General features: G+C 41.5%; 2 protein-coding genes across 3 annotated transcripts; one reads left to right on the top strand and one right to left on the bottom strand.

The window, feature by feature from the left end:
- The first annotated feature begins 560 nt into the window (after positions 1–560).
- On the top strand, positions 561–3,205 carry LOC6525417 (serine/arginine repetitive matrix protein 1). The gene is made up of 2 exons (XM_039374884.2): positions 561–3,036; positions 3,099–3,205. Exon 1 carries the CDS (start codon positions 561–563, stop codon positions 3,024–3,026), a length of 2,466 nt encoding a protein of 821 aa, XP_039230818.1. The 3' UTR covers positions 3,027–3,036; positions 3,099–3,205.
- A 10,196-nt stretch (positions 3,206–13,401) lies between these two features.
- Positions 13,402–14,260, bottom strand: LOC6525416. Of its 2 annotated transcripts, none has more exons than XM_015190796.2 (2): positions 14,150–14,260; positions 13,402–14,099 (listed from the first exon to the last, which is right to left on the bottom strand). In XM_015190796.2, the coding sequence occupies exon 2, from the start codon at positions 14,084–14,086 to the stop codon at positions 13,478–13,480; it is 609 nt and encodes a 202-aa protein (XP_015046282.1). In that variant the 5' UTR covers positions 14,087–14,099; positions 14,150–14,260; the 3' UTR covers positions 13,402–13,477. The 2 variants fall into 2 exon arrangements, with proteins under 2 accessions (XP_015046282.1, XP_002101251.2); XM_002101215.3 differs by having other exon boundaries at positions 13,402–14,091; positions 14,150–14,259.
- Between the last annotated feature and the right edge of the window lie 1,697 nt (positions 14,261–15,957).

Below are 15,957 nucleotides of genomic sequence, written 5' to 3'. Positions count from 1 at the left end.
TTTTTTTGTTTCTTCCCCGTCGCGTTTGTGTTTTCCTGCTGGACGCTTGATTGCTCATTTCGAGACCCTATCCCATTGATAGGGGATAGTTGGCAGTCTTAGCACGTGGCTACTACTGCTGGATCACCGGATCACCGGATCACCTGCTCTAATGTCGGCTCCGGCATTCAGCTGCCTAAAAAAAAAGGGAGCCTTAAATAGTAGGCATTGAAATTTAAAACAAATACTCTGTAAAATATACTTTCCAAATGCTTTTTAGCATGACTGGGTAATCGGTAATCTTTCAGTAAACGCACGCATTTTCATTTTTACATCACACTTCAAAACCTAAAGGCAAAACCCCATCCGATTGACAGAAACAAAATAAACAAAAAAAAATATATTGAGAAACAAAATTAGAAAACACACACCAACCATACACATAATATATATTATACAGTTTTAGTAAACCAGAGCAACTTTTGGCCCAAGTTTAAATTAATTGTTTTCGTTACCATTACCGAAAGACCATCTCTCTATATATACCATCTACCACATAACCATATATCCATTGCCAAGGAATGCATCAGAGCATCTGGAGTGCGCCGCAGGTGGGTGGTTCTGGTGGCGCTTTGAAGGCTTTGGCCAGGAATGTGGCCAATCATCTGAAGCTGAACCGCTGCAATATGAAGCGAGTGGTGGCCCAGGTGGTCGCCGAGCACCATACCCTCGGGGAGGTGGCCGACTACAAGGGTCACATGTACTTCGCCAAGCCGGATCGCTTGAATTTTCATGAGCTGATTGCCCAGTCCAAGGAGGCCTTCGATGATCTATTGCTCCACGAACCGCGATCCCTGAAAAAGCAAGCAATCAAACAGCGTTCAAAGTATCCGGCCAATCCCAACGTTAAACTGCAGATGAAAGTGTCACCACCGCAATTGGCAATGCCACCCAAGAAACAATCAATTATCAAAAAGGCCAGTCTGCCGGTCAAAAAGCAATCGAGACCAAAAATACGCAGTCGCAAGAAGAGCTCCACCACCATTTTTCAGCTGGCGGATGCAGGTCGTCGCAGTTTGAACGGCGTCATCATCGACGAAACCCATTTGCCCCAGGATGGTGAGCAACGGGAGATCCTGTTGCATGTGCCACCCTCGCTAGTCAAGCGATCACGAAAGCGTCTACGTTCTATTCAGATTAAGGATACAGCGGAGAAATGCCCACCGCAGAAAGCGGCAAAGGAAACCGATCTGCAGAAGACAGAACCACCAAAGGATGGCGGCAAAATCAACGAGGAAAAGGTTCCTCCAGTACCAAAGCGTCAGCCGGAGAAGAAACGTTGCCAGGAGCAGAAACAGAAGCCGCGGCCAGTGAAGAAAGTGCAGGAAAACCAACAGAAAGAGCTCTTCCGCTCACCTTCTCGCCTCCGAGCGGGGTCACCTTCTCACCAACGATCGGGGTCACCTTCTCACCAACGAGCGGGGTCACCTTCTCGCCTCCGAGCGGGGTCACCTTCTCACCAACGGTCGGGGTCACCTTCTCACCAACGAGCGGGGTCACCTTCTCGCCTCCGAACGGGGTCACCATCTCACCAACGGTCGGGGTCACCATCTCACCACCGATCGGGGTCACCTTCGGCGCCACAAACCCGACGGTCTCCCTCGCCAGTTCGCTCGCCAAAAGTGTCGCCTGTGCAGAAAACGATGCAAACACTACGCACGAAAAAATCCCACAAGACCATAAATGTGAAGAGTCAAGTCTGGAATCAACGCATAAAGGCGGGAGCCACAAAAGTTGCAACTGCCAAGCCAGCAGCGGAAAAGGCGGAAAAAGTGGAGAAAAACAAATCCAGATCGAAGCTAAGAACACTACGGAAAAATCCGCAAAGAAGCTATGAAAAACCGTGGATAGTTAAGCGCTCGAAAAAGGCACGTTTGCTGGGTGGATCGCAATTGAAACTAAAGAAAACGCCACAGCGCTCGAACAATAACGATGCAAAAAAAAAGGAAAAGCCAGCTATCGAAGGAAAAGTCGAGCAATCAGCAGCAAGGAGCAACAAGGTGCAGACAGTGCGTAACTCTGGCCAGCTGAAAGCCAAGAGATCAACGCATGTGGGTCGCCAAATGCGAAAGGTCAACTTCCCATGGTATACGCCCTATCAATTTCAAGGTGCCGCCGGTGCAACGCAAATACCAAATGCCGGAGTCGGCATACCGCCGTGTCAATTGCTAAAGGAAAAGAGTCGCAAGCTGATACAAAGACTGGCTGTTAACCAGCCAGTTTCGCCAATGAAACGTCCCAATTTGACCACTCGCCAGAGGCACAATCTCCGGATGCAGGAGCGTTTGATCAGAGATTTGCAGCGGGAGGAGGCCATCGATGATCCACTGAGCAATGGATCGGGCGTGTTTCGTCGATCCCGCGGTGGATGGCAGAGGACTCAGCAAAGCAAGGAGCAAGTCAAGAAGGAGCAGGATCAGAAGAATCAGCAGAATCAAAAGGATCAGCAGAATCAGCAGAATCAAAAGGATCAACAGAATCTGAAGAATCAAAAGGATCAGCTGAATCAAAAGGATCAACAGAATCTGAAGAATCAAAAGGATCAACAGAATCTGAAGAATCAACAGAATCTGAAGAATCAACAGGATCAGCAGGATCATCGTTCTGTGGAGCGCGTGAGCTCGCGAATCAAGCGTTTGCCAACGTGCAGACGCTATCGCCAGCCCATCGCCACCAGCGAGCGGATCATGATCCCCAGCATCCCAACGCCGCCACCGAAGCTCAATACTAATACTAATAATACTAATGATGATACTACTAGTAAAGCCAATCGATCGAAGTCTCCAAGTCGTGGCAACGCAATGCCACGTGTCCGTCGACGTAACCGCTCCGTGCCGGTGGACAGCAGTCTGGGTAGCATCGCCCTAATGGGTCAGCCGGTGCAATCGAAGCAAACTCTAACTCCGGCCAAACGTCATCTGACCATTGCATTCATGAACAAGCGTTCCGAACGAGCCAATGCAGCCGCCATTCAGCCCTGGAAGTAGCACTTTAGCAGTGAGTCATCTGTGGAAAAAAAATCTGTGGGGAAAAAATATGTACATATATATCCTTTGCAGCGAAGCTGGATTAACTATTGATTCTGTTTATTTATCGGAGCTAATAAATTATCAAGTTGGAATGCCAATTGAATGGCGTGGTTCCCATGTTGAATATGCTTTATAAACACCACGTTTTTTTATTCAATAACCTTTGGGGAATCTGAATCTATCTGAAACTGAAAGAGACATTGCAGGTGTAGCGACAAGGTCAGTAATCAAAGCCCGTGTCAAATGTCCTTCACTCCTATTCCTTCAATATCCTTGCCTTTAACTCCTTAACCCTTGATGCCTTTAACCCCTTAACCCTTGATGCCTTTAACCCAAATGCATGCAACAAGACAAGAGCGCCAAATGGGGGAGTTGAAAAGTCAGCGGCAGTCGATGAGCTCAACAGAAAACTGACAACAGCGAAAACACAACAAAATACGTACATATAAAGTATGTACAAAAAAAAAAAGAAGGAAGAAATAATACGAATAAAGACCATAATTTAAGTCGCTAAAGTTTGGCGCCTTTTGTTCGCCCGGCACAAAAGTTATTGAAAATCGCGCAAGGGTTGAGTTTTCGTCGAAAGGGTTCGAAATTGAAAAAGAAAGCGAATGTCAGGTGGCTGAATGTTTGGGTTTGGGTGGCTCGGTGGCTCGGTGGCTCGGTGGCTCATTGGTCGTTGGTGTGGGTGATTTAGTGTTAAATAAAAACTTTTAAATTGCCATTTGATCGTTTGTTTAGCGACAATAATGTCGTCGTTGGCAGTCTTTTTCGCTTTTCGCTGCAATTGAATGGAACCCGGCTCCTGTGACAGGTTTATAGGACGCTTCCTTCGCTTCCTTTGCGATATTCCTTGGAATAAAAACGGGGTGAATGGGTGAGGGGGGGGGGTCAGGACTTTGGCGAAAGGGGTGTGGCAAAGGGCAAAGGACCTCGGTGAGGGCGTCGTGACAATGACATTGTTTCGCTGACAGTTGTAGCAAATTTATTGAAAAGGTGTTCCCTGGCATTTGTTTCCTTTCGTTTCGGTACGTTACGTTACTTTACTTTTCTCTTTCACTTTTTTTTTTTTTTACTTTACTTTTCGTTTGCTGTGTCTTTGGGAATTGTCAAAAATTTATTGATATGTTGAAATTGCTTCTTGGCCTGCCATAAAAACTTTGACAGCTCCCTTTACTTTTTTTTTTTTTACCATACCAAACCATTGTAGTAAATTTGACAGCAATTGTTTTGTTTGACAGTTTGTCGTCTCTGGCAAAATGATGATGTCAATATGCAAAGCAGTTTTGCGGAATTGCGAGGGTGATGCCAAAATACCAAAATACCCAATCGAGGGTTCTCAGCTAGAATGAATGCATGTATAAGCGACTGAATGAATGAATGAATGAATGAATATGAATGGGTTATTGGCGAGTTGACAGCAGAACGTTGACAGCTTGCAGAATGTTTGTATTTAAAGCTTGAAAAGAGATTTCTTTGTTATTGAGCTATTGATTGCAGTTACTTTGGCTAAGTAAGTGAATAAAACTACGCAGTTTGTTGTTTAAGATTAGCATTGAACGAACTTTGAGCTATTGTCATTGAACTTCGCCTGACCACAGCTACTATCTGCAATTTGCGTTTCAATGCGAGATTCAAGCACCAAAGCCACCATTTTCCTCAACATTTTCCCCCACCATTTTCCCCACCATTTCCACGATATTTATGTATGAGCAAAGCAAACACAATCGCCAGAGTGGGAGAGAAAATATTTTTTATGAGACTGTTTCGTTTTTCGCTTAATCGCACTAGAAAATCTCCAGAAATGGTAGAAGGAAGATGGTTAAAAACAAAAAAAAAAACAAAAACATAAAAAAAAGAAGCGAGCGTTCAACTTGAAAATATGCCAAAAGACAATTGGTTGTCGGGTGGTTTGGTTTGGTTTGGTTTGGTTGTTTGCCTCTGTTCGAAGCGAAACTCTAAGGGCACGGCCCAGTCACCAGACAGTGTTTAGTTTTTCCGTATTCAGTTTGAAGTTTGAGGTTTTCAGTATTCAGTTTACAGAGTTTACCTGAGAGCCCGAAGATTCGAAGACGCTTCTTGCGACTGTGGTCTCCAAGTCGCAGTCTTTAAGTTTTCTTCAATGTTAAGCGAAGCGTGAATACTATTAGAGAGCCACAAAGAGGAGGCTTCTCAGCCAGGAGGCATAAAGGGTGTGGGCAGGCATTTATTAATAATTACCACACCGACTTGAAAAGAGCAAAAGAGCGAGAGAGAGAGAGAGAGAGAGAGCGATAGAGCGAAAGAGAGAGACAGCGCACATAGTTGGAAAATTTATTTGTTATTTATCTTTTTGGCATTATGCATGAATGGCAATAAAAAAGAAATACACATAAAGAGGGGCAAAGAGGTGTATAGTATATAGCTTGATTCTTGCTGCTGGCATAAATAGTTAACCAGAAATATGCGGCAGCATATCATAAAAACTCATAACAATCCCCATTCGCTGGTTGCTCTCGAGTTCTCAGGTGTGTACTAGCAGCTCTGGGAGTTCAGTCAATAGATTTAGATCACTTTCAGCAGGTGGACCTTAGGGGAGGGTAGGGGAGAGGGAAGGGAAATAGAGGGGACACAGTATCCGACACACAAAGAGCCATAAAAGTAATGAGCTGGGCACGCCGACGATGGCGACAATCATGATGTGGATGATGAGCAGCAAGAAGTTTTAACTAGGCACAGAATTCCTGACAGTGCGTACAATGGAAATAAGGCGCTGCACCGCTAGAATTTACATAAATATATATATTAAATACTTGATGTTAAACTTTAAGCATGAATCAGTGTGTCGAAAGCCCAGAAAATCCCCTTAATCATCTTAATCAGCTGAAAAGCGTTTCAATTATGAAACGCACATTAAGCGCAGCCACAGATTTTGATAATGATAATGTGACGGATGCTAATCTTATTGACTTTCGCAACTGTACTAACCACATGTCAGATGTGATGGAAATAAAACAAAAACCTTCATGCTTGTATTTTTTTGTTATTTTTCATTTGGTTGAGCTTCCACTTATTTGTGGCTGAGGAATTCCTTATCGCGAACAGGCAAACAGTGAAATAATTTCTATGATTCCTAATGTAAAGTGTTAGTATTGTTAAGGCATTTGCTCTATTTACTGACATATTTGTTCGGGGGGGGGGGACAACTTCCCCTTAAAAAACAACAAAAAAAACTAAAAGAAAACCAAAAGAAATCACAAGCTATTCTAGGAAAATTGGCCTCATGGCTTTGGCATGCTGCGGTTAGCTGATGAAACCCAAGCTGAAGCTGAAGCTGAAGTCCACAAAATACAAATAAAAAAAAATGTGGAAAATAAAAAAAAAACGTAAAATAAACTGAAATGCCCAGGAAGACAATGAGTTCTAGGTTCTATATCTTATCGCTCTTACCGGAGACCAAATAAACCGAACACCGAACACCCCCGCAATTCACGCAAGTCGGTTTCTGATAAGTGTAAAACGCAAATGAATCTATGGCTTATCAGTATCAGAGTCCCGAAAATGTGTACCCTCTACCTATGCACACACCTCCCTCCCTCCTTTAAGAAAACAGGGTGTGTGTGTGTGTGTGTGTGTGTGTGCATTGTTCAGTGTGGAACTATTTCATATTTGCATAAGAACAGAACAACAGGTGCCAGAAAAAACAGCGTCAGCATCTCGAAACTGAAAGATGACAGATGACAGGCGTTGCGCAATGATCATGAGATCCCAAAAAGTGGACTAAGTAGTATCGTAAATAAAGTTGGGAATTTAATGCGTTGATATTAATAGCAATGATATGATATGATATTTTATTTACCAGAATGCACATATAAGTATAAAGTTATCACACATTAAGTAGTTCTATAAGCATTTACATTTAACATTTTACACATTGCGTCGCCTTGATTAACACGATTTTCCCATGGAAAAAACCCAACCAATCGCACTAATCACACAATCTTCAATTTCCGATTTCCAACAAACACCCAAAACGAAATAAAAAATCTCATGAAAAGTTTTACAAGGAAATACCCATAAGCGCCTCTTTCTCTCCAGAGTCGCCGCACTTCCCCATGGGCCGTTGCATTCGAGAAATTTCAATAATTGCGGCTCATTAAAAGTGCCCGGATAATGGGAGTCCGCCGCAAAGTACACACACATCTCGGAAAACACTTCGGCCCACCTAACACTTCCGATTATGAAATTTGTACATTTGACAAAATGCCATAAGAGAGTCAGTCACTTGTCGTTGGTTGTTTGGTGTTCGTTTGTCGGTTGTTTGGTGTTCGTTCGTTCGACAGACAACGGTAATCACAACATGAAAATATCTATAATGTAATTACGAGCAGATCGAGGTGACTGTCGCTAGGTGTATGTACATACATAGGTAGTTAGTTGTTGGGGAGAATCGAGTAAAACGCCAAAGCGATCACACAGAAGAAGGCAACCAAGCAACTAACCAACCAACCAGAGAAGACGACAACGACAGCGACTAAGACTCATTAAAACAATTTTAAACAAGAGAGAACGCTATAGTCGAGTTCCCCGACTATCTGATACCCGTTACTCAGCTAGTGTAAGTGCGAAGGACAGTTTTTGGCGGTTTGTGGGCGTTAGAGTGGGCGTGGCAAAAAGTTTTTTCGCGAAAAGATAGAAATTTACAAGACTAATACAAAAATGAAAAAATATCAAAACATTTTTCAAAAGTGTGGGCGTGGCAGCTTTGGGCGGTTTGTGGGCGTAAGAGTGGGCGTGGCAAAAAGATTTTTTGCAAGTCGATAGAAATTTTCAAGACCAATACAAAAATGAAAAAATATTAAAACATTTTTCAAAAGTGTGGGCGTGGCAGTTTTGGGCGGTTTGTGGGCGTTAGAGTGGGCGTGGCAAAAAGTTTTTTTGCAAATCGATAGAAATTTACCATACCAATACAAAAATGAAAAAATATCAAAACATTTTTCAAAAGTGTGGGCGTCGCAGTTTTGGGCGGTTTGTGGGCGTTAGAGTGGGCGTGGCAACATGAATCGACAAACTTGCGCTGCGTCTATGTCTCTGGAGTCTGTGTGCTTAGTCTCAACTTTCTAGCTTTTGTAGTTCCTGAGATCTCGACGTTCATACGGACAGACAGACGGACGGACAGACGGACAGACGGACAGACGGACAGACGGACAGACGGACAGACGGACGGACAGACGGACATGGCCAAATCGACTCGGCTATTGATCCTGATCAAGAATATATATACTTTATATGGTCGGAAACGCTTCCTTCTGCCTGTTACATACTTTTCAACGAATCTAGTATACCCTTTTACTCTACGAGTAACGGGTATAAAAATAATACAAAATAATTACAATAAATTATGATTACGCTTGACAGTGACAGCGGACCCAAGGAGGGGTACTCCATCGATGGCGTGGTTTTTGGTGTCTCAGTGGAGAGTGGTGAACTAGTAGTAGTGGAACGTTACGAATACCGAGTACCAAGCACCCAGTGCCTGCCGATTACCACCGACACAGGTGCAACCCAGAGACGGCGTCATCGACTGACGCTGGTGACGATGAACAGGCAGAGAAGCCATGAACACCACCAAAAGACCAGAGAAGACCAGAGAAGACCAGGAGACCCAAGACGACGACGATGACGATGACGACGACACCCAAGAATCACTCAACTGTGGCCAAAAAGTTCGTTGTTCATTTGCGCTCGACTCCCGGCTTCATTATGCTGGGTAAGCGCACTGCTGAAAGACGGGTATATTAGGCGCAGCCGCAGTTCATTTTATAAATTAAATTAAAATAAAGCTATGCATGTTTGCAGAAATATATTTAAATATATATACAATAAAGTCAGGAATGACTGATAAATTGCACATTTACTGGTGTCCACGGTAGCAACAGGTCGAGTTCTTTAGTTCTTAAGACCCATTGCCTGCCCTGATGGTTTCTGCCATTGCTTTCCGTGTGCACTTCACCTCTTCGCTTTAATTCAATTCAATTTGGCCACAGAAATAATTACAAACTGTCCAGGTTAACGCGCAGCGTGTGAGCGTCGCAAAGTGGCGCCGCCCAGCGCTGATGACATGTACTACCCGTTCCAAGGGCAACTACATATATGTACATATATGTATATAGTCATTTATACATCCAGGTTTTTCTCCACATCTTAGAGGAGTTCTCCAGGGAGTTCTACGGGGGCGCCACCAAGGAGGGGGAGGGGGGAATTTATCAAAAGGCCATTAAAATCAAATTGAGGCGCAGACAAGCGACAAACAAGTCCAAATAAATGAAGAGATGTAGCTGGAGATGGAGATGGTGATGGTGATGGAAATGGAGTTGAAGATGTCGATGGTGATGGACTGATGGATGGATGAATGGATGGATGGAGTGATGGAATGATGGACATGTGTATTGGGCCCATACATCTGACGAACTCGATGCTCTGTCAAATGCATTTCTGGCGACATAAAAATCTCCTCGAATCGTTAAAAATGCATCATCATCAATTTTTGATGCATATTTAATGTAACTAGAGGCTCGCGAGTATCTTTGTATCTTTTGTATTCGATGGCATCTGTACACTGAGCAGAAAATTCTGACTGCTTTCTGTAGTTACAAACTCATGCAAGTTCAAGTACTTAAGTTACTCATATAAATCGATTGTAAAATATTGTAATATTATTTTATAAATTGATTTTAAATTAATAATATTTAAACAACAAGTCAGAAAACATTTCTAGTGTAGCTGTGTGTCCAAGTTTAACTGCTAAGTGCGGCATAAAAATTGATTTACTCTCAACGCGACGTCGGCACACGAAAAGCGAGACAAATGTCGAATGTCTTCGATTTTGGGGCCATATCGAAGGTATTATGGCTCAATTAGAGGCGTTAAATCGCAGATCCCCCCCCCCCCCCCCCCCCATCCCCACAACCCCCGCATCGCCGGATATCCTATGCAACAAGATTCCAATGATCCTGCCACTCCTTTGTCGGCACTTCAATTGCAAAGGTACACATGTACCTGTTTGGCTGTCGGTTAACCTCAGGTTCTCGGTAATATGGGTAATCTATTGAGCCCATTATTATTGTGTGCTCACAATGCCCCTCAAAGCGACCACAACAAGTGAACGCGAAATTTCACAGGCAAACAACACAAATATCCGCTTCCCAGAATCCTCAGATCCTTGGGTGTTTCTGTTTTTTTTTTATTATTATTATTATGCGGCGAAAGTCGGTGAAAGTTCTTAGGGAATCTGTAACAACATATCAGGCAAATAAACCAAACATGTGATTTGGAAAATCTGCCTGCAAAACACTTGCCTGCTTTCCGGTGGTCTGTTCTATATCTATCTCTTGCCCAAAAATTGAAAAATAAACCAAAAAAAAAAACCAAAAGGCCAAAAAATTAAAGTCAAGTCGGGGCAACTTTCATAAATTAGTCATTGAACCCGGGCAAATGGGCAGCCACAATGGCGGCATGAAGTACATATAGAAAATCATAATAGTAGTTAGCTAAATGCGAGCATAACAACAAAGAAGGGGCTCAGCTAATTTTGCCATAGTGTGAATCTAGCGCCAAAAGCCCACTAAAACAATATAAAGTATTCAAGTCTACGCTTTAATAACTTTCAGATCTTTCGGTTTCGCTACTACACTTTTAGCAGAGCACGTCGACTAAATAAATATAATAATATAAAATATAATAAAAAAAAATATAATAAAAAAATATAATAAAAAAATATAATAAAAAAATATAATAAAAAAAATATAATAAAAAATAATATAATAAAGAAAAATATAATATAATAAAGAAAAATATAATATAATAAAGAAAAATATAATATAATAAAGAAAAATATAATATAATAAAGAAAAATATAATATAATAAAGAAAAATATAATATAATAAAGAAAAATATTATATCATAAAGAAAGATATAATATAATAAAGAAAAATATAATATAATAAAGAAAAATATAATATAATAAAAAAAAATATAATATAATAAAATAATAATAATATATATATAATATATAATTTTTTATTAATATTTGTAGCTAAATTTGCTTGCTGAGGAATACATTTTGAAATCGATTTCATTATTTGTGCATTACTTTTCTTCCCTCAAAAAATACTCTGTATGAGTGCACATTCTTGGCGTTAGAATAATAGCTACTTAGTAATTACAGATCTTTCGATTAAGGAACCAAAACTCTTTTACCCTATTCCACTAGTCATTCCTGAGTTTCCTCCACCATTTGCCATGGGCATTCCCCTACAAACTCTTGAGATTCCCGAAACGCTCTTCGCTCACCTTTGAATGCCCAGTCAACTGGGCCAAAAAGCCACCCACCGGCAAATGGCCCAACCGAAAAATATTTAATTTATGCAAAAAAAAACCAAACAACACAAAAAAAAAAAAAAAAAACGACTATAACCTGGATATGGATATGGATGTGGGATTATGTGTGGCGTTGGTACTACTCGTATTCAAGGGAAACTCGACTTTTGAGAGCTGCGGGCGGAGGCCGAGGCATTTCCATTTCCATTTCCCAGGGGCTACGCTAATTAGCCAAATACAAAAACTCGAAAGAAAAAAAATAGAAATACAAAAAATATACATAACTAACAATGAGCATAAAATTTGAAAAATGTTTTCATTTCTTGCCCATTTTCTATGTTCTTCTATTTTTATATATATATATAGGTATATATTTGGGTTTTTTGTTAACTCATATTAGAGGCATTCGTCCAGAAAACGAAATTCAAAAATGGCGCACACTCGAAAAAAGAGCAGGTGGAATTTGAGCAGCCGGCGATAAGAAAACTTGAACTCGGAGACGCTTGGCTGACCGACTGACTAGCTGACTAACTGACTAACTGGCAAACTGACTTAATGACTAACTGGCAAACTGGCAAACTGACTTAATGACTAACTGGCAAACTGACTTAATGGCAAACTGACAAACCGACTGGCGTCTGAATATTTGACTGATTTCGGCTTATCCGCAACTGTACGCTTGTATTTTTTTTCTTTTTGACTTTTTCGTGTTGGCTTTTTTTCGTGTTTTCCTGGGCTGTGATCCATGACCATCGCCATTTTTATGATTTGCCAAAATAAACAGAAACTTTCTATTCACCTTTTGGTGGTTCGACCCCAGCCAAGAGATCGCCAAGAGATCGGCGAGGTGCGTGAAAATCAAAGCAGCGATCAAAGTTCACCCAAAATAATTGCTGGGCCATGGAAAGTTTTGGCATAAAGCTTGAACATAATACAGCTTAAATGTTAGCTTTATTGTTATTTAATATTAATCGTTTAAGTTAAGTTCAAGTATAGTTGTGCTGGAGGCCACAGTAGTAATAGATTGACCCAATTTAATACAAAATTTTGATTGCATTTGATTGAGGGGCGCCAGAAGTGAAGAGAAACGGATGCAAGTCACAGGATGTCTTCAATAAGCAAATGATCTGCATCAGCATACGTATTTGTATCTTTAAATTGTATCTTTCGCTGCGACTCTGCATCTGAATCTGAATCTGTGAAGCGACGAGAGCATTAGCCTACAGAACACAGCACACACAGTGCAATGCATTTTTAGTGTAAGCAATAAAATTTACTTTTATTAAAGAAAAACGAACCAAATTCAAAAGAATTTTTCGCGACTTGTTTTGGCGTCGACAACGACAACGAAAACGAAAACTAAAACGACAACGACGAAAAACGACAACGACAACGAAAACGACGACCACATAAATTTAAAACCACCTACACATAAATTTTTGCTAGATACAAAAAATAAACTGCAATAATAATCATTGCAGCAGCAGCAACAACAGCAACAACAGCAACAGCAAAAGCAAAAGCAAGTGCAACTGTCAACTATTAAATGACATTTAACATGCCCACCAAGTGTCGCAGGGTGTAGAATCTGGTGGGGCAGCTTGGGGGCTTTGGGGGTGGATAAGACAGGTCCACCATATCCAACAGATCCAACAGATCCCCGCACCACCGAGCATTAGTTTCTTAAAATATCATTTCAAATTTGAAATCAAGTCATCAACGGCAAACAGCAGCGTCTCTTTTCGTTTCGTTCGCATTCCCTCCTCCACTTGTCACATATATCTCGGATTCAGATTCAGATTCAGATTCATATTCTGATTCTGATTCGAGGCAGCGCTTTTTATCAGCCAGCAACAAGCAGTGTATGGATAATTTCAATTATAATTTATATGCGATCACAACGCTATTTTTAGACAAGTGACATCGCTGCCATTTCCTCGGCCGGAAAAGTGGGTAAAGTAGAAAAAGCCGCGCTTTGTAGATGCTTCTGAAAATGCCTTCTTGTAAACCGATTTATTTAACATCAGAAATCACGCCTAATTAATTTAATTTAATTTTTTCTAAAAGGTTTAAAGGTATTATATTGATTTTGACTGGCTTGTTTCGTTGCGGAGTTTTCCGAACTCGACGCAGAGTTTTTCAAAAATAACAATTCCTCTAGATCCAAAAAACTTTGCATGACAATTTCATTCTTCTGCCGCTCCATGCGCAACTCGTTGGCCAATTTGATCACCTCCTTGGCCAATTCCTTGGGATCGCTGACCTGCTCGAGTAGTGATTCGGCACTATCGTAACGCCGTTTTAGCGGATTTTCCGAACCGCAAGGCATTTTCACAAAAGGCACACATTGTATGGCCATTTCGGCGTCCACGGATTTGTGCTGGACCAACTCTTTCAGATGCGATTCGTATTGAGCCTTGCGTATCCTTCGCTGCTCCTGTTCATTGCGACGCGGTCCCAAATGCTGCATAAGTTCCTCCGGCTTTCGTGGCTCCTCCGGAAGTAGCTCCGTTTGCTGATCCTTGGACAAATGGCTGGTGAGCACTGTGGCCGAGGTCTTGTCACATCCTTTGGTCCTGCCAAACGCACTGTGATGCCAGCCCAGGCGAAAATATCGCACTCCACTTGCTGTCAAGCTTCTTTGCTTTGCGGCAAACATTCTTGCTATTAAGCTGCATTTCAAATATTATATTAATTAACAGCTATAACTAGCAGTACTTACCGAAATCCAAGCCAAATATTAAAATATATAAAGGATGTATTTTGTAAACCAAACGAGTGCTTTAGATGTGCAAGGCAATGATTGAATGGCTGTGAAAGTTTTCCACTCGCCTGTGACAGCAGGATTTGGAATCCAAGGTCTACTTGAGCCAGAAAAATATTATAGAAAAATATAGAAAAAAACCCAAAGCAGCTGGTGAAGGAGATGGGTGCTTCAACTCAGCTACCATATGGATTTGCGGCTGGGCATGGAGCACGCCATATGAGCATTACCACCCCACTTGGTAACGAAATCGGGCACATTACTCATTATTCCGAACAACTTCATCAGCGAAAGGAGGAAAATGACGGGGAAATTCTTGCATGAACTATTTGCCACATATACACATTCGATGAAAAATTAGATTTGCGTTTTGCATACAGCCAAGGGCTCGAATTTTCCCCCCCCCAAATACAAAAATACATAAATATACATACAAAAAAAAATGAGGAATATATATATGTGTATAAAAACATAACAGTTAGAAGTCGCAGTCGCATTTTGATTGATTTGAATGTTACGTTGAGTGCGCAGCTCTGCTCCGCCTTGGATGTGTGACTGATGATTGATGGACTTGCCAGTACCCTGCACTCCCCCAACTTCCAACTACCAACTACCGATTGCCAGACGACCCTCAAAAAAAATTATATATATTCTTCTAGCAAAAAGAAAAAAAAAAAAAGAAAAAGAACAATGTTTCCTTCTTTGAGAGGAACAAAAAAATACGAATACGAATTGGAGAGAAAAAAATAAATGTAATTTCCAGGTTCTGACAGGCGTATGTCAAATTCGACGACATGCGAATTTTAATAAACAACAAATTGGCAACGAAAAAAAAAATAAAATCGGAAATTTAACAAATATTAGTCAACATAGGAACTGAAAATGGTAAAGAGTGTTGAATAAGAAACGCTGCTTTAGTTATGCTCTCGTTGGCAGTTGGTAATAGTAATAATAGCTATCCTTAAACATTTTCCACATCATTCCGCACAGAAGTTCACACATTTCCCACATTTTCCCACCAGCTCCTTTTGCAAAGTGCCAAGTGTCAAGTGAATGACCGAGGCAATGTTCTGGATATTATCTTCAAGTGATAACTGGCCCACCTCCTGCGATTTTTTGGCCTGACCCACTGAACTTTCTCTTGTTTTCCAGTGGCTCCCAGTGGCTCCCAGTAGCTCCCAGTATCTCCAGTGGCTCTAGTGGGTCCCAGTGGCTCCCAGTAGCTCCAGCTCCAGAAAGCTCACGTGTGTGGGAGCCGAAACTCAAAGTCAAGCCAAAGACTCTGACTCAAAGACAGCTCTCTACTTCCCCAAAAGACAAGGCCGGATGTGGTTGCGTAGAAAGAGCGGTGGTGGTGGTGGTGCTGCTGCTGGTGCTGCTGTTATTGTTTGTGCTGGTAGTTGTGTAGTGGTGGAGTGGCGACCCCACCAAGTCAGCCTTTAAGAGCCACATCAAAAAAAAATAGAAAAAAAAAAAACTGAAGCAGAGAGCAAGCCGCTGAAAATGTCAGCGACGGCATGCAATGCGGACTTTCTGTTTGTCTAAGACCGCTACGGGTAACTAAAATAATAACAATAATAGTACATAATACTAAGTCAAAATGCCAACTTCCGAAACTCCGACGAGCTCCGTCATTACTCCATTTTTACCACAATTAAAAGGTGGATGTGGATGTTGTGTCTTGAGCGTCTGGGTGAATGTCTTTCCTATCTCTACCCACTCTATTCCATTCCATTTGATTTCCTTTTATTTCATTTCATTTCATT

The sequence above is a fragment of the Drosophila yakuba genome, chromosome X (genome assembly GCF_016746365.2).
Source record: "Drosophila yakuba strain Tai18E2 chromosome X, Prin_Dyak_Tai18E2_2.1, whole genome shotgun sequence".
Lineage (NCBI taxonomy): Eukaryota > Metazoa > Arthropoda > Insecta > Diptera > Drosophilidae > Drosophila > Drosophila yakuba.
Note: the sequence above shows the minus strand (reverse complement) of the source record. Positions and strands in the feature narration are given on the sequence as shown.

Bases quoted from the DNA above. Each gene is read 5' to 3' on its own strand.
- LOC6525417 (XM_039374884.2), top strand. From the start codon at position 561: ATGCATCAGAGCATCTGGAGTGCGCCGCAGGTGGGTGGTTCTGGTGGC.
- LOC6525416 (XM_015190796.2), bottom strand. From the start codon at position 14,086: ATGTTTGCCGCAAAGCAAAGAAGCTTGACAGCAAGTGGAGTGCGATAT.